General features: G+C 41.3%; 1 protein-coding gene and 1 pseudogene across 2 annotated transcripts; one reads left to right on the forward strand and one right to left on the reverse strand.

Moving 5' to 3' along the window:
* Positions 1-7,040: 7,040 nt before the first annotated feature.
* On the reverse strand, positions 7,041-9,267 carry pramef20-ps3 (PRAME family member 20, pseudogene 3; annotated as a pseudogene).
* Positions 9,268-19,009: 9,742 nt separating this feature from the next.
* Positions 19,010-21,664, forward strand: LOC134481896 (PRAME family member 20-like). Of its 2 annotated transcripts, none has more exons than XM_063273877.1 (3): positions 19,010-19,296; positions 19,755-20,345; positions 21,097-21,664. In XM_063273877.1, exons 1-3 carry the CDS (start codon positions 19,010-19,012, stop codon positions 21,662-21,664), a joined length of 1,446 nt encoding a protein of 481 aa, XP_063129947.1. The 2 variants fall into 2 exon arrangements, with proteins under 2 accessions (XP_063129947.1, XP_063129948.1); XM_063273878.1 differs by having other exon boundaries at positions 19,755-19,875; positions 21,097-21,231.
* The last annotated feature ends 5,649 nt before the right edge of the window (positions 21,665-27,313 follow it).

The following is a 27,313-nucleotide window of genomic DNA, read 5'->3' on the forward strand; positions in this document are numbered from 1 at the left end:
TGTCAATTTGCTTTTGTACCAGGTCAATTCTTTGATTGACCGCCATCAGGCCACCTTTATTCAATATATGGGCAGCCTGCACGGAATGACTCATAGCTATGGCAGCAGTCATTGCTTCTACTGCGGCAAGGGATATAGCTGTTATAGCAGCGGTGATGCCGAAATCCCCTTTTGGTCTAAATAGAGTTATAGCATGGGGTGGTCATCCACAGGAACTGGAACCCATCTGGGCATTCGAGCAATGACAGTGATAGCAAACTTTTCTGCATCCCAGCATTGTGTATAAAAACAGGTATTATTAGAGCACACCAAAACCTCCGGAAACTCCTGACTAGCATTACTAACAATACACACAATAGGAAGATAAACACATACAGGAGTGGGATTAAAGGTCATGGGTCTCAGGAACACTGATAGTATCGCCCACCAGGGCTCCGTTTGGAAAAGCACTTGGGTCACACTGAGAAGTGTCAGCAACAGCAGGATCTTCATTCTTGCTGCACCTCCTGGTCAATCTCTCGGGAACCCACAATGGATCTTGCCTTTCCTGGGGAAACACACAACAGATCCTCTTACCCAAGCAAGCACAGGATCTGTCCCACGCCATAAGCCAGTGAGCACATCTTTCCATTTCACATAACATTTCAACGTGCCAGCCCGACACTGATGTCAGTCAGAGGCAGAAAGGCCATCATCATCCATAATCAAAAAATTAAGAGTAAAAGGGGCTAAGGATATCTGTTCCTTGGGAGTTCTGCCATGGCCTATTCCCCCTTTTGTTTAATTACGCATTCCTTCAAAGTATGATGTGATTGCTCAACAATACCTTGACCTTGGGGATTATAAGGCAGGCCATGGCTCCACTGCACATCCATCTGTTTGCAAAAGGATTTGAAAGAGTGGACAGTGTACGCTGGGCCAATATCAATCTTTTAAGTGTTGGGGCTTTCCCCAGGCAGCCCAGGCTTCTAGGCAGTGTCCAATAACATTGCGTGCCTTTTCCCCACTCATATGGGTAGCATGAATGACACATGAGCAGGTATCCACAGAAACATGAATGTATTTTAGAGTCCCAAATCCTGACATGTGAGTCACATCCATTTGCCAAATCTTTAAAGGCAGAAAGCCCCTGGGATTAACCCCCACACTAGGGGGATGATGGAAAGTCACACACTGTGGGCAGTCCAAAACTATTTGTCTAGCATCAGCTTAAGACAAATGAAACTATTGTTGTAAAGTCTTTGTAGGCACATGAAGCTGTTGATGGAAGTGTCTGGCCAAATCAAGAGAGGAGCTCAAGAAAATAAACACTGTCCTGCTCCAACGGTCTACAATATCATTTCCTTCGCTTAAACGACCAGGTAGGCCAGTATGAGCTCTAATATGTTGGATAAAAAATGGGTGATCTCTTCCCCAGATCAATTCCTGAAGTTCCCTCAATAGCTGGCATACCATACTGCTAATTTTAATAGGGCCAGCCACTTCTAATATCTTAACTGCATTAACAACATACGATGAATCAGAGAGCAAATTAAAGGCAAAAGAACAATTTTTAAACCCTTCCAGCACAATTTTGAGTTCAGTTACTTGTGGAGAGCCAAGTTGATATTGACACAAAATTGGCTCTTGATGTTCAACCATATAGGTTCCACAGCCAGTTGTGGATCCATCTGTAAAAATGTTTGGGGCCCCCTGTATGGGAACACTGGCGGTAACCTTAGGTAAAATTACAGGATGTTCCTTAAAAAATGATAGCAAAGGATGTTTTGGATAATGATTATCTATCTTTCCATGGAATCCACAGCATAATATGGCCCAATCATCCACAGTGCCACATAAGATCTTTATCTGCTGACTTGTATAGGGCACTATAATCGAGGTAGGGGACACACCAAAGAATTGAGTGCATTGTTGGATCCCATTCAGGGTTAATTCTGCAACAGCTGTAGGATAGTACTCTACTGATCTAGCTGGAGAAGCCTTGGGATAAACCCAAAGCAGAGGGCCATCTTGCCACAACAATCCTGTGGGCTGCATGTAGGTGGCTAGAATGCATAATATGATGTCTGCACCCTCCTTCCGTCGATGCAAACTGGCACTTTGTAATCTTTTTTTCAACCCTCTTTAAAGCTTCCCTTGCTTCATCAAGTCAATTGTCTAGGAGCATCCAAGCCTGAATCCCCAGCCAAAATATTATACAACGGTTTTAGTTCATAATTTCATAAATTTAAATAACATCTGACCCAATTAATATCTCCTAGTAATTTTTGAAAATCATTAAGAGTCTTAAGATTATCTTTCCTCAATTCAACCTTCTGGGGGATAATGGTATAAGGACTTACTTTTGCTCCTAAATAAGTTACAAGATTGCCCTTTTGTACCTTTTCGGGGGCAATAAACAAACCTTTACCCTCTAATAATTTAACCTCATTTATGTGTGCATAAACTTCCCCAGGGAAACCTGTCTGCTGATTAGCAAAACGCCCTTGCCCTAACAACATGTCTCTGTCCCAGGCTGCCTGCCCACCTCCTGCCACTAAATTGGCAACAGCCTGTTCATTTGCATATTCAATTAGAAAAGCTCTCCAATCTAGATACTGCCCTGGGCTGAGGCATGCCAGGTTAGTCCAATCATTAGGAGTCATGCAAAATCTGTGCAGAGCCTTATCTGAGCAATAGTAAAGGAGGCAGTGATACCATATGTTCTCACTGACTCAGCCAAGGCTTTCATCACCTTGAAATCAAGAGGCTCATGATATCTTTGTTGATTAGCATCCACATAGACAGGATAGGCCAAATGCAGCTCAGTATGAACTGCTCTCCACACTTCAGGGCAGAATGTACTACCCGAAACTCTACTTCCTCCCTCTACAACATTGCAGGGAGGAGGAGCCGAGGGGAACTGCCCAGGAGGTTCCTCTGCCTTTTAGACTTTTTCCTTTTCTTCTTCTGTCTATTCCTTAGAGACTGTTTCCGAATTTGATCTATCAACTCTTGTAACTATTCTTCTGAATCTGTTTCATCTGTTTCCTCCTCTGTATCTGTCTTTTCTGAGTCTGTCTCCTTTGCAATTCCCTGCTTTTCTGACCTCTCCTCTTGAAGCATTTCTAGGGCAGCTTGCCCCTTCTCTATAGCTACCTAACAACGTTTCTGATCCTCGAGGCAACTACGCACTAAGCGTCACATGGGCCGGACCTCATGTTTCAGGGTTCCTTGTTCCCAGGCAAAATCAAGGTCTTTCCCTAATTTTTCCCAACTTGCCACAGTAAGATTACCAGAGACTGCAAACCAGGGTGTAATGGCATCGCATTCGCTCAAGAATCTCTCTATGGTGCTCCTTTTTCGTTTTAGTTTCTTTGGCTCGAACAGCTCTTGAAGAGCCAGAAAAATTGGATGAGACTGTGAGGTCCCCATAACAAAAACTTTCTATGCTGCTACGGCTAAATTCACCGCGTGTCTTGCTACTTTCGGTTCACTGCTGCCCTGAGCTTTACTTTTGGTTCACTGCTACCACGAGCTTTCTTGCTCACTACCCTGACACTTTAGGACCATTTATTTCCCGAGGTCTTTATGATCCCACCTTATCTTGGGAACTTACCAGCACTGCCCTGACTGCAAGAAGTTCTGATCTCAGAAGGTCCCCGTACGGGCAACCACTTGTCGCGCCCAACCTCAACCAGCAAGGAAGACACGACCAGAGGAGACCTTCTTCAAGCAGTTTATTCAGGAACCTTGATACAATCTTCTACTACTACCCCGGGGAATGCCCTACATCAGCTTAAGTACCCAACGCCAACCAACCCCAACGTGCCACGTGGGGTATGCAGATAGGCTGTCACTATGCGGAAGCTAGCAGGCCAGGCAGGCATAGCCAAATAAGGACTTGTGTACTACAAGGAGCGCTCACTCTTGGGAGGGTGGAAGGCAGAAACCAGCACCATCTTTGAGGTGCGGCATGTCCCAGCTCCCTACATGCCTTTCCCTTCTATAGACCCCCACCTGTCTTTTTCTACCGTGTGTGCAGACCTCCATTGCTGACCCTTACTATACAGACATGACTCTCCCTCCTTATCTCCTTCCTCAACTGGTACCTTCTGTTATTTACAGCTTACCTGTCTTCCTCTCAGATTCCTATAAGATGATACAAGTGCTTCCTTCGGAATTTCTTCACACATTCATTTTAATGTACTTCCGCTCAGTGAGAAGGGCTGTGAAGGAATTCCTGGGAAGGTGCTCAGTTTCCAGAAGCTGGCTGACTGGCATTCAATGACTTGGGGAAGATGGAATGCCTCAGGCAGGAGACTGGACATTGCTGTCTTGGAGAAGCTTTAGTGCATTAAATAACTCTACCTTGTCTCTCCCCACATGTCCCACTGAACAACTTGTCACTAACAATTAAAACAGAATCTAATGCACTAAAAGATGTTTTCAAACTTTATAATGTATTAAAGTTAAGTTCCCAATTACCATCAATCAAAGGGATTTAGAATGTTTTCAGATGCCATCTGAGACAAGTATGAGAGTGCTCAGCTTTGTTGAAACCACTAACATGTCCATCAATGTAAATATTTTAAATTTGTACCAATATATCTAAGAACTGCTTTAAATTAAAACATCTTTGAGTTATTACCATAAGAAATTCATGAAAATGATTCATATTTAAAGATCATATTGTTTCCCAAATTTCTTTCTTTTCCCGTTCATCCCTTGTGTAAAGGAGCATTTCTGTAGTATTTGACTTAATTTTCTATCTAGTCACTTTGGTGAGGGTATTTATCAGCTGAAGCAGCTCTCTCATAGAGGTTGGAGTGTCTTTTATTTATACTCTGAATTCTTTTGTGAATAGAGTTACTTTGAGTTCTTCCTGTCCAAAATGCTTCCCCGAAATTGGCATTAGTTGTCATAGAGCTCTAGCTAGGACATTAAATTCTATATTGAAGAGATAGGGAGAGAGTTGACTTCCCTGTCTTGTCCCTGGTTTTAGTCAAAGTTCTTTACCTTTCTTTCCATTGAATTTGAGGTTAATTGTCAGCTTACTGTATATTGACTTTACTGTCTTTACGTTTATGCCTTTATTTCTGGTCTACAAAACACTTTTAACATGAAGAGGTACTAGGTTTTGTCAAAACGTATTTCAGCATCTAATGAGATGACCATTTGGACTTTTCTATTTGTTTGTATATATGGTGTAGTATACTGCTGCATTTTCCTATGTTGAACCATCACTGCATCCCTGGGATGAAGCCTACTGTATCAAGATAGATAATGTTCTTGATGTGTTCTTGGAGTTAAATTCTCAGCATTGTATATAGAATTTTGTATCAATGTTGAAATGGAAAATTAGACTGAAACTCTATCTATTTTTTGAATCACACTTCTGTGGTCTGTGCATTTGCATGACTGTGGGCTCAAAAAATAAATAGAAAAAAATAGGAAGACAGACAGACAGAGGGTGTTCTAATACAAATGCCTAGTACTTTTCAGTCTTCCAGGCTGGAGATCTCAAACTAGAACCCAGAGGAAATTAGGCTATTACTCACTAATTGAACTCGATGGAAAAACCTGAAAATCCACATACTCTTTTCCCTGTATGAGAAATAATATTGAGCCACACAAAATTCAAGCAAGCAGACTTTACTGAACATCTTCACTCCAAATAATTAGTTTGTTTTTTAAGTCTTCGTTGAATCGAGGGTTTATTCCAAGACTTTCTCAATTAAGTGGGTATACATATATTCTGCATATTGGGAATATTAAAGCTGGGATCCACAGAGGCCTGAAAAAGGGCTTACCTCCTGAAACCTGAGTTATAGCTGAGAGCCACCTGATGGTATTACTTTTGAAAAAAAAAAAAAACTTTGATGACCTTTTAAAGCAATATGTGCTCTGAAAACAAGAATCATCTCCTTTAGTCTATGGCTTCTCTGGCTGTTTGTTTGCTTCTTTATTTATCTGAGGAGTATGAAAGGAGTTTATTGTGAGCAAGGAGCAGCAGGTTCACTGGTTCAAAGCAACAAGGCCTGTGTAATGACAGGTAGTCAAGTAGCCAGGGTGATGAGGAGGAAGAGAAAAAGAGTGTGAGAAACAGAGGTTGTTTGTATCATTTTCTGTATGACAGGCCACCTAAATTTCCATATATGAACCACCTTAACTGATAACTTTATCCACCTGCCCAAGATTCTGAATCCGTACATGCCTGGCATTAAATTGTTCATTTATACCCTCCCTAGATGGTACCTGTTACAGAATCCTTTAATTTAGATACTTTATTCAAATATAACAACATTAATGACATCTAAAAAAGAACACATGCTCTAGTTATTCACTGAATATTTCAGTGAAGAACAAAAAGTTGAAAAGTAAACTACAAAGACTCTACGTTCTCTGTCCAGACTACAGATCGTGAAAATGGCCAAGTTTTGTTTCTGACTCCACAAGGCCCCTATTCCCACGGTCCATCAGACAGTTTCCCTTGTCAAGCTTAGATTCCAAGATCCCAGTCTCTGTACATGATTTTTGTTTTCACCCATATAAGCAGTGTCTGAAATCATAATCAGTGAGCACCCCAGGTTAGAGTTGTGTCAGAATCCTGTTATTTATTCATATCTAGTAGTCTGGTACCCATGTTTACAGCCGGCAACTACAACTTCTGTTCTCCCGTCCATAGACACGCTGCATACCACATTTGTGGCACATATTTGTAGCAAAAGAAATGCTCTTGAGCTGCCTTATTGTCCCAAGCGTATCCGTGAGCTCCAATCAAAGTTGGGCAAACCTTTCTCTGCAGACATGAGCTAACTCATCATAGCACTCCAGAGGTGCAGGGTATTGTTCCACATTGATCTTGCCCCAGTTGGCAGTGTGCTGCAAAAAGTCCTTTAGGATGGCCATGGAGAAGTCACTGTTGTAGAAGTTGATCTTGGCGAGCTGAGAGCATCGTGTGAGGGCAGGTAGGAGGGCATTGAGCTGGTAGTCTTTCATTCTACACCCCTGCAAATCCAGAGTCTAAAGATTATCTGCCACTTTCTCCATGAGACTTCTCAGATGCATAATATCCAAAGCACTTCACACCGCTCATCTCCAGATGTTTTAGGTGAAAGAGGCTCTGACAGCAGGAGAAGGAATCCAAGTCTTTCTGTGAAATTCCATAGTGCACGATGGAGAGTTTCACCAAGGGTGTCATCAGGCTCCTAGAAATAAAGAAGACAAGAATGTTAGCTCTTGTAATTGGTGATGGGTTTTGTGGGGTGGGGTTTATGAAATCAAAGAAGGGACCAGGTGGCCAAATGATCAAAGATATTATGAAAGACGTTTCCTTTTAAAATCAGTCCATTCACACCCACAGCTGATCTGTTGCTCTCAGTCTCAAGCAGAGAAGCAATTTATCCTACAGGACCATGCTATAAGAGGAAAAAGTTCTATGCTAAAATATTCTTGACTATATCTAGGGAATTATTTGTAGACTCACTCTTAGATGCATTCATTCCTAGGCTCTGAACACGCGATTTAGTCTTCCTTTCCTCAGGCCCCAGTCACTCAGTCCTATGTCGGTCAAAACCCTTCATTCATGGGAATTCAGGGAAAGATAGAAGACTGTTCCCACAGAACCCCATTGAGAGCTCCCTTCCTTACTTTCTGCTGAGTCCTGCCACTCTTAACTACATGCTCATTTTCCCTTTCTCTTTCTGGGCTGTTGCTTACCTACAATTCCAAAAAGAATTACAAACCCTCCTGACCAGATCAGAACTATTGCATAACTTCCTTCAATCCTCTACTTCAGAACAGCTCATTTGTGACTTTGAATCACTACACACAACTTCCCTAGTCTAAAGACTCCCAAATTCTTTGTTCCTATTGACTGACTTAAAAACAACCTGCACCACTAAACCTGAAAATGGAAGAGGAATGTTTGCTCTGCTACGTAACCCAGCCCTCCATCCTTGCTTACCTGAAGACCTGATTCAGGTGGTCTCTAAGAAAATGGACGCCACTCAAGGAGAGATGCTGGAGACAATTTGAATTTCAAGAATATAGAAATGAAACCCTTGACAGACTTGTGCTCTCTCTCCCCTGTTCTATTGGCAATCTTGAATACATTCTTGTAGAGGGGTGCCAGGAGCAGTTTGCGAAGATTTCTCATTTGCCCAAAGAAGGGAGCAAAATGGGCCAGCTGGAAGACATTCCACTCAGTGTTCAGTTCCAATTCCTCAATGTGCTCTGGGTGAAAGACATTCACTATCTCTCTGATAAAGTCCATAGGCATAGCCCAGATCTTCAGCTTCGTACAGCAGAAATGCAGGAAGCCCTTTCTCTGCTGGGCCCACTTCAAGAAGTATGCTTGTGCTTCCTCAAGACGGGGCCTGAGGCACAGCTCAGTTGCCACCTTCAGTTTGTGCCTCAGTGCATATCGGGGAAGGACCTTCACTACCGGATTGTCATCCAAGGACTCTGAAGAACAGCTGCCATCCTCTTCATCAGCCCATATGTTCCAGAAAGTATGGTGCACATTCCTCAGGTCCAGAACCTGAAGTTTTCCCTTGCTGAGGGTGAAAAAGTTGAAATATTGGAAGACAAGACCTTCAGTCAGTTTACACTACAGGAGTCTAAACTCCATTCTCCCCTACCCTGCCATGGTGTAGGTTTTATGCAACAAGAGTACAATGTGCACACACATTCTATGGAAGCTTTTCCTGAGCTACATTTGTATGCATGGTCACTTTCTTTCCAACAAGCTACTCTTAATTTTTCCTTAGTCCCAAAATTAGTGGTTATGGGAATACCAGGGTTAGGTGCATTCTACTGTGATGCTACGTCTATTCAAAGCTCTAATCCAGAGAAAACTCTCCTTACTCCAAGCAACCAATAGATTTCAAGCCTTCGGTATCAGAGTCTGAAGATCCCATCAGAAAACACTCTGCCAGAACCCATAATCTCTAAAGTCTAATTCCTGTGTTCCCTTCTATAGTACTTCGTTACTCCTTACCTGTGGTGAATATTTCTTGTCAGTCGCATATCTACACCTTCTAGGACAGCCTGCAAGGTTTCCAAGTTAGGTGTCTTCATCAATGCCCCAACAGGAAGACAGGGGAAAGGCCAAGTTGCCACCATTTCCTTCAAAAGCTTGTTATGCCTGCCCTCAAAGGCCTTGAACAATGCTGGGAAGAGCACTGTAGGCAGCTCTTCCAGAGAGGACATGATAACAGCCTCATTTCTCAGCAGAGTCTGCCTTGACAGCTTCTGGAGTGTGGGTGGGCTCTGAACACTCATCCTCTAAGGGTTCTAGGAAGAAGGCTCCTGGGGAAGGAGTCAGAAAAGAATATAATTTCAAGACAAAGTTTATAAAAAGTTCTTCAGTATCATAGCAACCTTTAAGCTTCTCACTTACTTCTCTGGCAATGGTAGAGTCAACAATTTACCTCTTTATCCTAAACTGGGAGTGGAAAGACAGACTCCCACAATGTTTTTATGGGAGCCTTTCAACCACACAAATTGCACAGAATTTTCAGGTAAAAATGCTTTACGTATAACCTTTTCTCAAAAAATTTTAAAAAATTAACAGCACTTCTAACAAACCCATTGAACATACCAACAAACCAAAGCCTACTGATGTAGATCAGTATTGATTCCAAGAAATCAGGATGAAGTCAGTATATTTCTGAACATTTTAGGGTTCCCTTTTCTGAGAAGAGGATCATGTCCACATGTGAGTAACTCACAAGTGGAACTCCGGCTATTCAGAGTTAAGGTAGATCAAAGATACATGGTCTCCAGGTCTGCAATGTGAATCACAGACTATCATTTCAGTGAACAAAATATGAGAGAACACCTCAGTCAGAATGATCTGCCTTTCACATTACCCAGAGCCACATGGTCACTTCTAAGAGAATTTGAACAACATAGAGAATCCTTTTCTCAAAACATTATATCGAGCACACTAATATGCAAGCTATAATAAAAATATACCTGAGATAAGGCTAAAACTTCATTTGGAATGAAACCCAAGGTCATCAATGTGTTCCTTTCACAAGATAGAAATGAAGATTTCTCTGCTATCCTGGAGTCTAAATTTCTCTTCATCAAACTACATGACCCAAGTGAAAATCATTACATACCAGTCTGAGAACTGCAGATAGGTCTCTGAGTCCCAGCCAAACCAGGCTGTTTTCCAGGATGCAGGTCTCTGAGTGTGTTCTCTGGCTCCACTGAAGCTTTAATGCACCTCCCTGCTCACCCCTCCCTATTGAAGCCACACCCTTCAACTGGGAACTGCATTTTGATTTCCTGATTTAATCTCCACACTTTTACGTCTAGAGCAAACATCCAATCATTTCATTGATTGAATCAGAAGGGGTTGTGACATACTCACCACTCATGACAAGCCCTGCCCTCTTGCCCCCCATAAAAAAAGTTTCTTGGCTAAGTACAAACATACACCTGTTCATTCACCATATAACACCACGTTTTTTGATTTGTTCCTTCATTTGCTTAAGGTTTTCTTAGTTTTCAATGTGTTTCAGGGACTGGTTCATGCTCTGAAGACAAGGTTGTGCTAGAAGTCTAAGGTCTAGCAGTACTCATGCCTCAGAATCCTTCTTATCCTGGGATTACTGTTGTGAATAACCATATCTGGCTGAATTTTATTCATGGGACCAGAGTCATGTCCACTTTGCTTCAGCTCGTGGTTTAATCTGCAGCCATTTAAAGACATAAAATAATTCAACGATATTCTTTTCCACTGGATTTGAAAGCAAGCACTGCATCAGAGAAAGGAATATGTACTGAAGCTCAAGGACTGAAGTGGATGCTCTCTCAATGAACTGCCACAGCAGCCAACAAAAGGTGGAACTGGACCATGGCTTGCTTTATAACTATTGTAGCCAGAATGCTGTGTCTGAGTCAGATGTTAGGAAGTCAAGCAGTATACTGGGAGTCCTATCTCCAACTCTCTGTGCAGCATACATGATGGGGCATGCTGCTAAGCTGAAAATTGACAGTTGGAGGTAGGAGACTCTGCTAAAAGTCATCTTCAGCCAAATTGTAAGCTGAAGAATAGCAAGAGCCCGACAAAACTTGCTCTGTAAATGGACAAAAAAACAAAGAAAAAAGTAGGTTCTGAGGGAGATGCTGTCCTTGACACCCCAGGAAACAGAGATTTGAAGTAGGATCAGCCCAACAGACTTACTGAAGGGGATGATGCCTGGAGTAGGATATGGGCTTTAGAGTTCCCTGACCCAGATCGAGAACCTGTCAGTCCTCTATTCCCATCACGTATAGGGTCGCTTGAGTTGGTCTGTGACTCCAGTTCCACCAAAATCTGAAACACACTTCTGACCTTCTTTGGCACCAGGCATGTGAGTGATGCCCATTCATATTTGTAGGCACAACACCCCTACACATAGAATAAACCTTCTTAAAACAGTACATCTATGTTGGGAATGTTGGCACACAAATTTAATTCCTCCACTCAGGAGCCGAAGGTTGACTGATTCAGTGAACTCAGGGCTAGCCTTATCTGTGAAGCCTTTGGAGTAAGGGTATGTCTTAAAATTCAACCAGAGCTGGGAAAGGGGGCACTGAGGAGACAGAGGCAGAGGGATCATCCAGATCCAGGCCAAATCAGTCCACAGAGTGGCTTGCGAGATAGTAGGGCTCTTAAAAGAGATACCTATTCTCAGAACAAGAAAACAAAGACTTAAACAAGGTATGGTTTACGCAGTGGTTCCTGTACAGGCCTTAACCCTAGCAATAGGGAGGTAGAAACAGGTGGACCTGTGAGGTCAAGGTCAGCCTGGTGTACACTGTGAGTTCAGGAACAACTAGCTTTTAAACAAACAAACACTGTATAAAGCAGAACAAAACAAAAAACTACAACAACAGAAAACAAAAAAATCAAAAACAAAAAAGAAAACAAAAAAATTTCCCCAATGGACAAAGCAAACAAAATTTCTAAATAAAAACCTTAAGAGAACATTACAGCTAGTGAGTGTTTCAGACTAGAATTTCAATTGCTGCCATGCCTGAATTCACTAATGATAACCACAGGTATACTGAAAGAAACTAGTTCAGGTTCTAGTTCTCCCTACACTACATGCAGGCTCCATTGCTGACACACCAAAACACAAATGAACTAAGATTTTCATCATGGAGAGAACAGCAGCAGAGATGATCCAGGGTGGTGATGCAAGCTTCAAGGTACTGAGAAAGGAAGGCCCCAAAACTGAGTCTAGCCTAGACTACAAAATGTAATTCTGTCTCATCTAAACATATAATTACAATCAGAGCTGGGTGTTAAATAGGCAGCTCAGTCACATGTCTTGTACTTCATGAATGAAAATGACTGCAGTACAGAGTCCAAGCTCCTTGGGTCAAGAGAATAAGGGTTGCTTCCAAAGCACTAAGGATGCCTCCTGGGAAAAGGAAAGAGAAATCGATAGTGGAAAGAAAGATTTTCAGGATAAATTGGGAACAAGGAAAAGGAGACTTTGAGCTCGGATGGGCTCACTAGCAGGTAATTACGAAGCTTAAGGGCTAGCTTAGACGTTGACAAGTTAACAGGAACCACAGTTATTAATGGAAGACCCACAGTTACATCTGGCCAGAGATAAAGACAGTGACTCTTTTTTAGGAAGCTGGAAAAAAATCAAGCCTCACAGGGCATGGAGGCTTTTTTCTAAATTCCCAATGTTGGAGAAAGGACTATCTTCAGGTGCAGGCTTTGAGCTCAATGAGACAGGATAGACACCTGATGCAATTATATTCATAAAAGCTTTTCTCTAGAGCTTCTCTGTGATTGCCATATGTCCCTCTGAGAAGCTTGCCCAGGATGTGCTTGAGGAATTCCATGCATGGGTGGAACACATTAGATTCAGCTGGTTGGCCAGCATGGTTTTACCAAGATTCAAGGACCCCTGTCCTGGTGACTTTGATCTTCTGTGCCATGCTCTTCAGAGTAGGAGGATGGAGGGCCTGTCAGGTTACTTGTATTTTTGTTTGTTTGCTTGTTTGTTTCTTTATTTTTGTCAGTTCTGTCTTTGGTTGAGTGTGCCCTCTGAACTTGACTGAAACTGAGATCCTGTTCCTTAGTCCTGCTCTGTATGTGCTTGAAAAAACTTTCTAGCCCACTTGCTAGTCTGGTGTTCTATAGATAGGGTCAATTTTGAATTTCATCTCCCAGAGATCCTCCTGCCTTTGCCTTCCTTTCCTGCTGGGAGAATTTCTATGCGAGCAAAGTCACCTGGCTGTGTTTTCATCATTTATTACCATCATTGTTCAGCAGGAAGTCCTCTGGAGCCCTTAGTGTACTATTGAAAATACATGCACAATACCATAAAACGGCATTATAAAAGGACATGACAAACACCTTACACAATTATTTGTCTGGTCTGGAAGAAAGAGTTGAGCTTCATGCTTTACCATCTTCTACTAAGGCAGCATTCAGAAGGCTGAGGCAGGAGGATGACATGCATACATTTTGGCAAGGATTTCTATAGCTGCTGAAATGCCTTATTTTTATGTTCAGACTCCATTTTAGAGAACCTGATGTATGTGTGAACTCAGGTAAACTAACAGCTGCTACATTTTATAAATTTCAAAGTTGCACCTCAACAAAACCAAATCTCTAGGCTAATCCCCAACAAGACCAGCATTACCAGGTTATACCCTCAGCCAGACCAGTATCTATAGGTTATTCCTGTAACAAACCTACATCCTTTAGTTACAAGCCCACACCTTGTCTATAAACCAAAAATGAAGAGGGCAACAGAAATTAAGTTTATGTTTGTCTCCCAGCAATGGCCAATTATAATAAGGCCATAGTAGCTTTCCAATTAGATGCTTGCACACTTATCTCTGCTTGCTGCTTATTATAAAGCCTTGCCATGATAGAAAATTTGGGACCCCCCACCACGAAACTTTCCTATATGATGAAGGTGAGTTGGGAGGGTTGTGGAACTTGCTTTAATAGAGCAAAAATCCTGCTGTGAGTTGCATCAGATCAGATCATGTTGGTTTTGGGGGGAATCTCTAACATTTCCCTCCCACAACACTGTAAGTCAGGGAATAAAGTCCTTGCTTGGAATTCACAAAAGAGTAGATTATATATCACTGCATGATCTAGACAGACGGCGACATCCATTTCTTTCCAGAACATGTGAGAGTGAGTACAGACTGAGAAATATGATGTCATCTTTGGCTATAATATAATGTGTTAGGCAAACCTATACGGTACTAAAGTTTTCAAAACAATTTATAAAGTGTGTCAGGGAGGGACATGTCATCCATGGTTTTAAGACAGTTGAAGTATGTTTTCAGAAGTGAAGGATCACTGGGAATGGAGAGATGCTCAGTGGTTGCCAGGTATCTTGAAATGCTCTAGGATTAGTTCAGGACTCTCATATTTACAGAACACCTAAATTCAATTGCACAGCACATCCCCCACATGAGTTTGTCTTAAGCAAGCATGCTAGGCTGAACCTACATGAAATATTCCCTCATATTTGGTAGTCCAGAGCAGCATCTCTGTCAGACACTCCTTTTTAATCTTTATCTTTGGATCCATTTAGAAATCGGCCAAAATGTAGTGTCCAGGCTGTTCCTGTATTAAGATATGACTGCAGATGGTCTTGAATTGATCCTCCAGCTTTCAGTTCTTGCACTGTGAGATTACAGATTTGGCTATCTTCCAAACTGCATGGAATGCTGGAGAGAGCTTGCCCTGTATGCTCCAAGGTTGTCTGCATATTGAGTACACACCCAGCACCCTAGGACAGTATTAATGGAATCAAGCTATGCTCCTGCCTACATCTCTTGAATAGGTGATGCTGTAGTTTATTGGAAAAGAATTCAACTCAGTCCTTGAGCACCAGAACATATGGGTATAGTGATTACAACATTAATCCAAGCAGGAAGAAAGATAGTGAGGCTCAATGATCGTTGAACTTAGAGTTCTAAAACAACCCTGGTTTCAAAATAGGACCCAGTACATTGCCGAATTCAAAACTAGGTAATAATTAAGGAAATGAGGGGGGAAAGCCACAAATTCCACGATATGTTGCTAATTAAATGAAATGTTTGAGGGGTGGTCTAGTGTGGAGGAATTCTCACAGAGAGCTCTGATTCAATCAAGGAACTGGTTGGATGATGTTCCCTATAGAATTCAAAGGGTGGAGTTTAACCATCCAATCTAATTCCAGTTTGTGATTGGAGGGTGTGCTTGCAATAGGGAGGGTGAGCAGGGAGGTATATACAGGCTTCAGTGGAGCTAGAGAAAACATTCAGAGCCCTGGAGCCTAGATAGCTGCCTGGTTTCCCTGGGACTCAGAGACCTCCTTGCAGTGCTCAGAACTGGTATGTAAATGGTTTCCTTTGAGTCATGCAACACATTTAATTTCTTTCTCTTTAGATGAACTCAACAAAGTCCTTGGATTTAATTCCAAATCAAGTTTTAGCCTCATCTCTAACATCTATGTTAGCCTGTTGATTTCAATATTGTGGTAGATTTTAAAGGAAGGTGATTCTATGTTATTCAAGCTCTCCTAGAAATGGCCATGTGGCTCTGGGTAGGCTGGATATCAAAACACTCCTGACTCAGCAGCCTCCTCAGGACTAAGGTTACTAGCATATTACTTCATATTTCCATTCTCACAAATGCTTGTTGTGTTTGTTTTGCTAAGACCCTGGCTCATACTGGAGACCTGGAGACCTTGTGTCTTTGATCCTCTTTAACTCACAATATCTAGAATTATACCTGTGATTTACTCAAATGTATTACCTAAGGCTTTGCTTTTCATCTCTTTAACATAACTTTGTTTTTGGACCCGGTCTGTTTTGGGACCCAGGAAAACCTGAAAATTTCAGAACCCACTGTTTTCATCCATAGATTAAGAGGAATTCAATTTTGATCCACAACAGGAGGTTTTTTGTTTCTTTTCTTGGTTGTTTGCTTATTTGATTATTTTATTTCTTGTTTGTTGGATGTTTGTATTTCATTATTTTCTTTTTTTCATCTTTATTAACTTGAGTATTTTTTATTTACATTTCAATTGTTATTCCCCTTTTCGGTTACTGGGCCAACATCACCCTAGCCCATCCCCCTCCCTTTCCATATGGTGTTCCTCTCCCCATCCTCCCCCCATTACCGCCCTCCCCACAACAACCACGTTTGGTGGGGCTTAGGTCTTGGCAGTACCAAGGGCTTCCCCTTCCACTGGTGCTCTTACTAGACTATTCATTGCTATGTTTGCACTTGGAGTCCAGGGTCAGTCGATGAACAGTCTTTGGATAGTGGCTTAGTCCATGGACGCTCTGGTTGGTTGGCATTGTTGTTCATATGGGGCCTCAAGCCCGTTCAAGCTCTTTCAGTCCTTTCTAAGATTCCTTCAACAAGGGTCCCGTTCTCAGGTCTGTGGATTGCTGCTGGCATTTGCCTATGTATTTGTTATATTCTGGCTCTGTCTCTCAGGAGAGATCTATATCCGGTTGCTGTTAGCCTGCACTTTTTTGCTTCATCCATCTTATCTTTGAGGCTGTATATGTATGGGCCATATGTGGGGCAGGCTCTGAATGGGTGTTCCTTCTCCCTCTGTTCCAAACTTTGCCTCTCTGTTCCCTCCCGAGGGTATTCTGTTTCCCCTTTTAAAGCAGTAGTGAAGCATTGGCTTCTTGAGTTTCATGTGTTCTGTGCATCTAGGCTAATTCGAGCATTTGGGCTAATAGCCACTTATCAATGAGTACATACCATGTGTGTTTTTCTGTGATCGAGTTACCTCACTCAGGATGATATTTTCCAGTTTGATTAATTTGCCTATGAATTTTGTAAAGTCATTGTTTTTGATAGCTGTGTAGTATTCCATTGTGTAGATGTACCACATTTTCTGTATCCATTCCTCTATGAAGGGCATCTGGGTTCTTTCCAGCTCCTGGCTATTATAAATAAGGCTGCTATGAACATAGTGGAACAGGTGTCTTTGTTATATGTTAGGGCATCTTTTGGTTATATGCCCAAGAGAACTATAGCTGGGTCCTCAGGTAGTTCAATGTCCAGTTTTCTGAGGAACCTCCAGACTGATTTCCAGAATGGTTGTACAATGGAAGAGTGTTCCTCTTTCTGCACATCTTAACCAGCATTTGCTGTCACCTGAGTTTTTGATCTTAGCCATTCTCACTGGTGTGAGGTGAAATCTCAGGGTTGTTTTGATTTGCATTTCCCTTATGACTAAAGATGTTGAACATTTCTTTAGGTGTTTCTCAGCCATTCGGCATTCCTCAGCTGTGAATTCTTTGTTTAGCTCTGAACCCATTTTTAATAGGGTTATTTGTCTCCCTGCATTCTAACTTCTTGAGTTCTTTGTATATTTTGGATATAAGCCCTCTATCAGCTGTAGAATTGGTAAAGAACTTTCCCCAATCTGTTGGTTGCCATTTTGTCCTAACAACAGTGTCCTTTGCCTTACAGAAGCTTTGCAGTTTTATAAGCTCCCATTTGTCGATTTGTGATCTTAGAGCATAAGCCAATGGTGTTTTGTTCAGGAAATTTTCTCCAGTGCCCATGATTCCCCACTTTTTCTTTTGTTAGTTTGAGTGTATCTGTTTTGATGTGGAAGTCATTGATCCACTTGGACTTAAGCTTTGTACAGGGTGATAAGCATGGAGCAATCCAGATTTTTCTACATGCTGACCTCCAGTTGAACGAACACCATTTGCTGAAAATGCTATCTTTTTTCCATTGAATGGTTTTGGCTTCTTTGTCAAAAATCAAGTGACCATAGGTGTTTGGGTTCATTTCTGGGTCTTCAATTCTATTCCACTGGTCTATCTGTCTTTCTCTTGTACCAATACCATGCAGTTTTTATCACTATTGCTCTGTAATACTGCTTGAGTTCAGGGATAGTGTTTGTTGGTTGTTTGTATTTCATTATTTTCTTTTTGCCTTTATTAATTATTGTATTGGCTTACATTATAGAAGTTATCCCCCTTCTTGGTTTCCCCTTGACTACTCTCCTCCCAAACTCCCTCCACTTTTACTCTAATGAGGTGCTCCCACATCTGCCCACCCACTCTTCCCTCACACCTCTAGCATCCCACTTCCCTGGGGCTACAAGTTCCTCTGGATCAAGAGCCTCCCCTCCCATTGTTGCAACATATGGTAATTTTTGTTGCATATTTATCTGAAACGATGAATTCACTCATACTCTTTCATTGGTGCTTAGTCTTTTGGAGCTCCACGTGGTTGAGTTAGTTAATATTTCTGTTATTCTTTAGGGGTTGGAAGGTGATTCAGCTCCTTCAGTTCTTCCCTATCTCTCCCATGGTGGTCCAAAGCTCAGCCAAATTGATTGCCTAAGAGTGTCCGCAATTGTCTGAAACAAGTCTGGAACAGCCTCTCAGAGGATAGCCATTCCAGGCTATTGTCTGTAAGCACATCTTGGCATTGGCAATACTGTCACAGTTTGATTTCTGTTGATGGGATGGATCCCAAAGTAGATAGGCTCTGAATGGCCTTTCCTTCAGCCTCTATTGCATTTTTCTCCCTGCTTTTCCTTTAGAAAGGAAGAATTCTAGGTTAAACATTTTGAGATGGATTAGTGGCCCCATCCTTCAACTGGGATTCACGTGTATCCACTGATGCTTGTCTATTAAGGTTCCATCTCCCCTCTGTTGAATATTTAGCTACTGTCATCCACATTTTGTCCTGGATGTCTCTCCCATTTTCCTATCTCTCTTTCATCCTTTCTTTTTCTTTAAAGAAATGGTCACACTTAACCCATTTGGAGCAGAAAATTCTATACCCATTTGAGTGATGGAAAATCTGCCATGTTGCCAGTGTGGGAGTCTGTCTTTAAATGAACAGTTTAGGATTAAGAGGTAAAATGATGTCTCTACCATTGGCAGAGCACGAACTTAGTAGCTTCGTGGTTGTTGTGATTGTGAGGAAATTTTATGAACTTTGTCTTGAAAGTTCAATCTTTTCTGAATCCTTTACCAGGTGCTTTCTGACTGGAGACCTTAAAAGATGAGTGTTCAGAGCCCACCCACACTCGAGAAGCTGGCAATTCAGTCTCTGCTAAGAAATGAAGATGTGGCCATGTCCTCTCTGGGAGAGCTGCCTGCTGTGCTCTTCCCAGCACTGTTCAAGGAGGCCTTCACTGGAAAACACATCAACTTCGTGAAGGAAATGGTGGCATCTTGGCCTTTTCCCTGTCTCCCTGTGGGTGCATTGATGAAGACACCTAACCTGGAAATGTTGCAGGCTGTGCTGGATGGAGTAGACATGCGACTGACAAGAAAGTTTCACCCCAGGTAAGGAATAACCACTTACTATAGGAGAGAGCACATGGACTACACAGTAGAGAGTGTCAGGGCAGTTGTCTTGGTTATACATGGATCAGAAGATTCTGATAGCATCTTCATGCAGGGATACATGGTCCATGAAAGCTATTTACTTCTCCTAAGGATGGCTGGATATGGATTATAGTAGAATATGGACTAGAGTAAATGTAGCCTCAGAGTAGAATGAGCATATCCCTGGGATTCCCCCAACCACTAATAAAGTGACTAAGGAGAAATAAGGTATACCTTAGTGAAAGAAAAGTAATCAAGAGGATGGAAATCTGGGAAAGCATGTGAAGCAAGCCTGGGTCCAGTTTGGGTATGAGGTGCCAAAAAACATACATCTTAGCAGGGGGAAGAAATGAGTTTACATATATGTAGTAAAAGTTGATTCAGAGTCTCATGACATTCATATATTCTACCCACAGGAGAACAAAACTGCAGGTTCTCGACCTGAGAAATATGCACCATTATTTCTGGAACATACAGGCTGGAGAAGAAGATAGCAGCTGTTCAGCAGAGAACTTGAAAGAAAAGAAAGTCATGAAAGTCTTTCACAGATATGCACTAAGGAAGCGTGTGAAGGTCATAGTTGATCTGTACATCTGTTCCTGCCTGAAGGAAGAACAAACATGCTTGTTGAAGTGGGCCCAGCAGAGAAAGGGCTCCCTACATTTCTGCTGTACAAAGATGAAGGTCTGGAATCTACCAGTCTGTGTTATCAGAGAGATCCTGAAGGTTTTTGATCCACAGCATATCACAGAATTAGAACTGCATACTGAGTGGACTCTGTTAGAGCTGGCACATTTTGCTCCCTACTTTGGACAGATGAGAAATCTCCAGAAAGCCTTCCTGGCACCCCTGCACAGGATCATGTTCTCTAATAGCAATGGAATAGGAGACAGAGAAGCCAAGTGTATCAAGAAGTTTATATCTCAGTTCTCCAAATTCAATTGTCTCCAGCATCTCTGCATGTTCTGTGTCCATTTTCTTGGAGATCACATGAATCAAGTCCTAGGGTAAGTAAGAATGAAGAGCTAGGTCAGATACCAAAGCAAATTTGTCTCTCTTATCTTAAAGATTAGTGGTTAATGCTGTCAGCGTCACTAGGAACAAATATTCAAGGACTAATGGGACTCAGGATTTTTATGTATACTGTTCCACAAGGTAAATTTTACAAATGAAATCAGTGTCTCAGAGGAGCACTCATGAATGAGAGAATTGACTTGGAGTTAAGAGTAGTAGTAAGAGTGGGTTGTAATTCTTCCAGGGATGATAGCCAGGATTTGGAGGACTCAGTAGCACAGAGTGAACCTGAACTATATGCTCAAGTCTGAGAAAACAAACTTCTATCTTACTCCAATTCCCATAGGTGAAATCTTTGGATCCCAAGTAGAACTGAGTGCATGGGACAAAGGGTACAAGGTTGGCTGTAAATGAGAGCAAGGGTGACTTCAGAGGGAAGGATAGAATCCAGACACAATGAGCCCATGGCAAATATCGAGATGCTATCAGGACTTCCTTAGGATGGAAGTATTTCTGTGTGCTTTCTGGATTTATGGGTTGAACTGTTTTCAGATTGAAAGTGAAGCCAATAGATGAACTGTGGGGTGGGCATGATCAATTTCCAACAGGAAGCATCATAAATGATGTCCTTGATCATTTAGTCAAACTGACCTTGGGGCATCTGGTTCTTTCTACTACTCTCTACATTCCAGCCAAATGTCTACAACACCATTAGCCAGAACTAACCCTCTGTTCTATCCCTAGGTGCCTGATGACTCCCTTGGAGACTCTTTCAATCACATACTACCTAATTTCACAGAAAGACTTGGATTCCCTATCCCGCAGTCAAAGCCTTTTTCAGCTCAAACATCTGGATTTGAGAGGAGTGGTCTTATGTGATCTGGATATTATGCCTCTGAGAGGTCTCCTAGAGAAAGTGGCAGACACTCTTGAGACTCTGGATTTGCAGTGGTGTAGGATGACAGACTCCCAGCTTTATGCCCTCCTACCTGCCCTCAGACATTGCTGTCATCTCACCACGGTCAACTTCTACAGCAATAACTTCTCCGTGCCCATTCTGAAGGATCTGATGCAGCACACAGCCAACTGGAGCAGGATCCGTGTGGAACAGTACCCTGCCCCTCTGGAGTGCTATGATGACTTGGCTCAAGTTTCTGTAGAAAGATTTGCCGAATTTTCTTCTGAGCTTATGTATACTCTCGGGGTAATAAGGCAGACCAAGAACATCTCCTTTGCTACAGATATCTGCCATACATGTGGTCAGCGCTGTGTCTATCACAATGGGTGCAGACTTTGTTGTTGCTGGCACTAAATTGTGAAACAGGACTTCTGTTTTTGAAAACACAACATTCTTGGGACACATCTCTCATCTGGGTTCCTAAAAGACTGTGGCTTCTGACACTGCTCAGACGGTTGAAAACCATGATGTACAGAGACTGGGATCTTGAACGCTGAGCTGGACATGGAGAAAAATTAAATTAACTGTGGGAAGAAAGTCCTGTTCACTCAGAAACAGAATTTGGCCTTTATACACAACTTCTGCCCAGACAGTATAACAAGATGCTTTGTTGTGTAGTTATATAAAACTGGACGTTATCTCACTGGGCTCTTTGATTGTTTCCATCCTTGCTACCAGGCTTGGTAGTGCCTGGAATGTTTAATGGGTCCAGAATGGAAAGGCACTGGTGCATGAATGCATTGGCATGTATAAAATAAAAATTTTCTTGACACTTCTTTCCCTTGTCCTTTTTCTGGGCTACGATTACAACCTTCTTATGTGGCTGATCAGTTATGTGTACTAAACATTCAAACTAAAGCGAGCAGCCTAGACACATCTCCAATGAAGTAGGATTAAATGAATCACAGAAGATGAAAATACAGTCCATTCAAACCACAAGGCACCTTGGCCCCATCAGGGATGCCTAAAGGGAAGAATACAACCCAGGGCAAGGTAAACAGGCTTTCCAGTCAGGCTTTAAAGTCTTGATGTTTTTGTCATGCCTCCATGAGATTATTACTGGGAATCTCTATGTCCAGCCTTTATGCCACATGTCTCTAGAGTTTTATTCCTATGGACTCCCAAACTCTACATAGGACCCAAAGTGTGTGTAAGGTGTCCAATAATATAGAGTTCCCTCTACTATATGAAGCATCTATTTTGCAAAGGAATTTTATTCTAAGTATTGATTTGTAACAAAAATAAAAAATCTCCCTCAGCCTAGTCATTATTACTACTTGCTGTATAGTGAAACATCAATAAAATGATTTATTGTACACTGTATTTATTACGCCCATAGATCACAGGTTCTCTGTTTAAATATCATTGTGATTGTATGAATTGAATAATGGAACTAAATTAATGACTCACCAACAACTGTCCTCTCAAGGGAAGTCAAAATAAATACATTCATGCCAGGAATATCACAATTTACAATCTTCAGTAGGTGGATAAAGTTATCAGGTAACATGGAAAACTTGTGGAAACCTGTGCTAGCCTGAGATACAGAAGAAGCCAAAACAAACAAACAAAGAAACAAAAAGTACAAGAAACCTCTCTCAGGCTCCTTCTTTCTGTCTTCCCACACGACCTGTCTCCCTGTCTGCATGCCCAGTTCCCTGACCTCGTTCCTTGGGACCAGTGAACTCACCTTACATTTGCCCACAGTAAACATGCTTTCACATTCTTAAAACAAATGACCTATACTTTGAGAGAGATTGCTCACAGGTTAAGAGCACATGCTAGTTTTGCAGAGGACCAAAGTTTGTTTTCAGAGCTTACAATCAGGTGGCTCTCAAATGAAAATCAGGCTTCAGGTGATAGGACAATTTTTCTGAACTTTGTGGATCCCACCTTTCACATTAACAAACCTAACACACATGCAGATATACACCCAACTGAAGAAGTCTGTAAATAAAAAAAAAACCTCAATTTCACGAAGAAATAAACATGGCCAAATTAATTAAAATGGGGATATTGATTGGTAGCAGTTGTGTGGCTCTGTGAGTCGAGTATGTGGAGTTTCAGGTGTGTCCATTGAGCTTAATTGGTGAGCAATAGCCTTGTTTGCTCTGGCCTCCAGGGTTTGAGCCCCACCAAGGGTGAGTGAAAGGAAGTTAGGAGTTTGTCAACGTACAACATTTATTTCTGTATGCAATTTATGTATATTTGTATTCTATTTTTCTGTATGCTTTCATGACCGGAAAAGCATCAGAACCATAAGATGGTTGTGAGCTGCCAGATTGTTGTCTAGAATTGATCACAGGTTGTCTGAAAGCGCAGCCAGGACTCTTAATTTCTGAGCCATCATCCCCCCATGTTTGACAAACTAAAAACCACTCGTGGATACAGAATCACAAGAAATCATGTTTCTCATTTGCATAAAAACTTACCAGTTTGGCATTATCTTTAATTAGTTACATTTCAGATGTCTTGTGCACATGTGTATGTTGAAGGCTTGCATGTTTGTTTACTTTTAGATAGTCACTAAGTAGATCTGCCAAAGCAGTGCCAATGTCCTGCGTCATTAGAACTAATGTCTGGACGTGCTTCACTTCACTTCACTTCACTGGATCTAGGAACACCATTAATAAGGGTGTAAAAATACATAACTATTATCTCAGCACTCTACAGGTTGAGACTTCAGAGCAGAAATTTAATATCATTCTATCCACTTATCGTAATACCTAATATAACATTCAAGAGACTTCCTCTTGGCAAACAGCTAGGGTGCCACAACACTTTCCTTCTGGATTCCCTTGATTTCAACAGGTATATTTCGACTTGTTAGTCCACATTTAGCAAGATCTTGGAGAGCATTCAGGATCAATGAAACACAATGAAACAAATACAGAGACCAGGTATGGCCTGTATTCCTGCTGAAGATACAGCTTCTTACCCCGTGGCACCTTAATTGTTTTCCATGGTTATGAGAATCAAGAAAGAAGCAGCTCCAAGTCTCAGGCATGAAAAGTGTTGACTGTTAACTCCAGCAGCATCACTGGAACCAAACAGCAGATATTCTCGCAGCCTAGGACACTTATTATTCCATTGGGCCCTGACTATAACCAGCAGCCTGACATCAGCTCAGTGTCCCAGACTGACCCAAGCTACAGAGCAAAAGCTACGGCATGCATGTACTAGACATATGTGCCATACTTGTGTCTTGACAGAGCAGGACTAGGAACAACAATGAAAACACCATGTCTGACAGAGTACATTGCAGCTCCTTCATCAGTTAGTCTGACACAGGAGTCTCAGCAATCACTGAACTCACTTGATGACAGGGGTTATCAGTTCCACTGAGCATGGATCATCTTTCTCTTTACAACCCAGCACTAGACTGGGGTCCTGAGCTGAAGAAAGTATTGAGTTCATGTAGTAAAACTGTTCATTGCAGCACTGACAAGCTTGATGTGACCGATGCCATGAGGAACAGCTGCTGCTGTGTTGACCTTCAGCAGTCCTTGGCCTTAGTCACATAACAAATCAGAACTATTGTTGAGAATAGTTTTAGCTATCCTGGGTTTTTTTGTTACTCCAAATAAATTTGCAAATTATTCTTTCTAAGTCTATGAAAAACTGAATTGGATTTTGATGGGGACTGCATTGAATCTGTAGATCGCTTTCGGTAAAATGGCCATTTTAACTATATTAATCCTGCCAATACATGAGCATGGGAGGTCTTTCCATCTACTGAGATCTTCAGTTTCTTTCTTCAGAGACTTGAAGTTCTTGTCATACAGATCTTTCACTTGCTTGGTTAAAGTCACACTGAGGTATTTTATATTATTTGGGACTATTATGAAGGCTATCATTTCACTAATTTCTCTCTCAGCCTGTTTATCCTTTGAGTAGTGGAAAGCTACTAATTGGTTTGAGTTAATTTTATACCCAGCCACTTTGCTAATCAGTTGTTTATCAGGCTTAAGAGGGCTCTGGTGGAACTTTTGGGGTCACTAAAATATACTATCATATAATCTGCAAATAGTGATATTTTGACTTCTTCCTTTCTAATTTGTATCCCTTTGATCTCCATTTGTTGTCTGATTGCTCTTGCTAGGACTTTGAGAACTTTATTGAATAAGTAGGGAGACAGTGGGCAGCCTTGTCTAGTCTCTGACTTTAGTGGGGTTGCTTCAAGTTACTATCCATTTATTTTGATGTTAGTTACTGGTTTCCTGTATAAGCCTTTTACTATGTTTAGGTATGTGCCTTGAATTCCTATTCTTTCCATGTTTTATCATGAAGGTGTTGAATTTTGTATAGTTCTTTCTCAGCATCTAATGAAGTGATCATGTGGTTTTCATCTTTGTGTTTGTTTACATAGTGGATTACATTGATGGTTTTCCATATATTAAACCATCCCTGCATACCTGGAATGAAGTCTGATTGATCATGATGGATGATCGTTTTGATGTGTTCTTTGATTTGCAAGAATTTAATTGAGTATTTTTCCATCAATATTTATAAGGGAAATTGGTCTGAAGTTCTCTTTCTCTCTTGGGTCTTCGTGTGAGTAATTGTGGCTTCATAGAAAGAATTTGTTAGTGCTCTGTTTCTATTTTGTGGAATAGTTTGGACAGTCTTGGTATGAGGTCTTCTAAGGAGGTCTGATAGAATTCTGCACTAAATCCATCTGGTCCTGGGCTCTTTTTGGTTGGGAGATTTTAATGACTGCTTCTAGTTCTTTAGGAGTTATGGCATTATTTAGATGGTTTGTCTGTTCCTGATTCAACTTAGGTACCTGGCATTTGTCTAGACAAGTGTTCATTTCCTCCAGATTTTCAAGTTTTGTTGAATATAGGCTTTTGTAGTAGGATCTGATGATTTTTTTAATTTCCTCTGACTCTGTTGTTATGTCTCCCTTTTCACTTCTGATTTTGTTAAATTGGACACACTCTCTGTACCCTCTGGTTAGACTGGCTAAGAGTTTATCTATCTTGTTGATTTTTCTCAAAGAACCATCTCTTGCTTTTATTGATTCTTTGCATAGTCCTTTTTGTTTCTACTTCGTTGATTTTAGCCCTGAGTTTGATTATTTCTTGACTTCTATTCCTCTCGAGTGTATTTGCTCCTTTTTGTTCTAGAGCTTTTAGGTGTGCTGTCAAGCTGCTGGTGTATATTCTATCCTGTTTCTTTTTGCAGGCACTCAGAGCTATGAGTTTTCCCCTTAGCAGATTTCATTGTGTCTCAAACTTTGGGTATGTCGTACCTTCATTTTCATTAAATTCTAAGAAGTCTGTAATTTTTTTCTTTATTTCGTCCTTGACCAAGTTATCACTGAGAAGATTGTTGTTCAGCTTCCTTTTGTGTGTGGACATTCTTTCGTTATTGTTGTTATTGAAGACCAGTCTTAGTCCATGGCAATCCAATAGAATGCCTGAGATTACTTCTATCTTCCTATAACTATTGAGTCCTGTTTTGGGACCAATTATATGGTCAATTTTGGAGCAGGCACGAAGAGGTGCTGAGAAGAAGGTATATCCTTTTGTTTTAGGACATAATGTTCTATACATATCTGTTATATCCATTTGGTTCATAACTACTTTTAGTCTCTCTATGTCTCTGTCTAATTTCTGTTTCCATGATCTGTCCATTAATGAGAGTGGGGTGTTGAAATCTCCTCCTATTATTGTGTGAGGTACAATGTGTGCTTTGAACCTTAGTAAGGTTTCTTAAATGAATGTAGGTGCCCTTATATTTGGAGCACAGATACTTAGCATTGAGAGTTCATCTTGATGGATTTTTCCTTTGATGAATATGACTTGTCCTTCCTTATCTTGTTTGATGACTTTTAGGTGAAAGTGGATTTTATTCAATATTACAATGGCTATTCCAGCTTCCTTCTTCAGATCATTTGATTGGAAATGGGTTTCCAGCCTTTTATTCTGAGGTAGTGTCTATCTTTATCTCTGAGTTGTATTTCTGGTATGCAACAAAATGTTGGGTCCTCTTTATGTA

Source organism: Rattus norvegicus, chromosome 14, assembly GCF_036323735.1.
Source record: "Rattus norvegicus strain BN/NHsdMcwi chromosome 14, GRCr8, whole genome shotgun sequence".
Taxonomy (NCBI): Eukaryota; Metazoa; Chordata; class Mammalia; order Rodentia; family Muridae; genus Rattus; species Rattus norvegicus.

Coding starts and splice junctions, on each gene's coding strand:
- LOC134481896 (XM_063273877.1), top strand. CDS start 19,010: ATGAGTGTTCAGAGCCCACCCACACTCGAGAAGCTGGCAATTCAGTCT. Junction 19,297..19,754: donor ACAAGAAAGTTTCACCCCAG/GTAAGGAATAAC, acceptor TTCTACCCACAG/GAGAACAAAACTGCAGGTTC. Junction 20,346..21,096: donor CACATGAATCAAGTCCTAGG/GTAAGTAAGAAT, acceptor TTCTATCCCTAG/GTGCCTGATGACTCCCTTGG.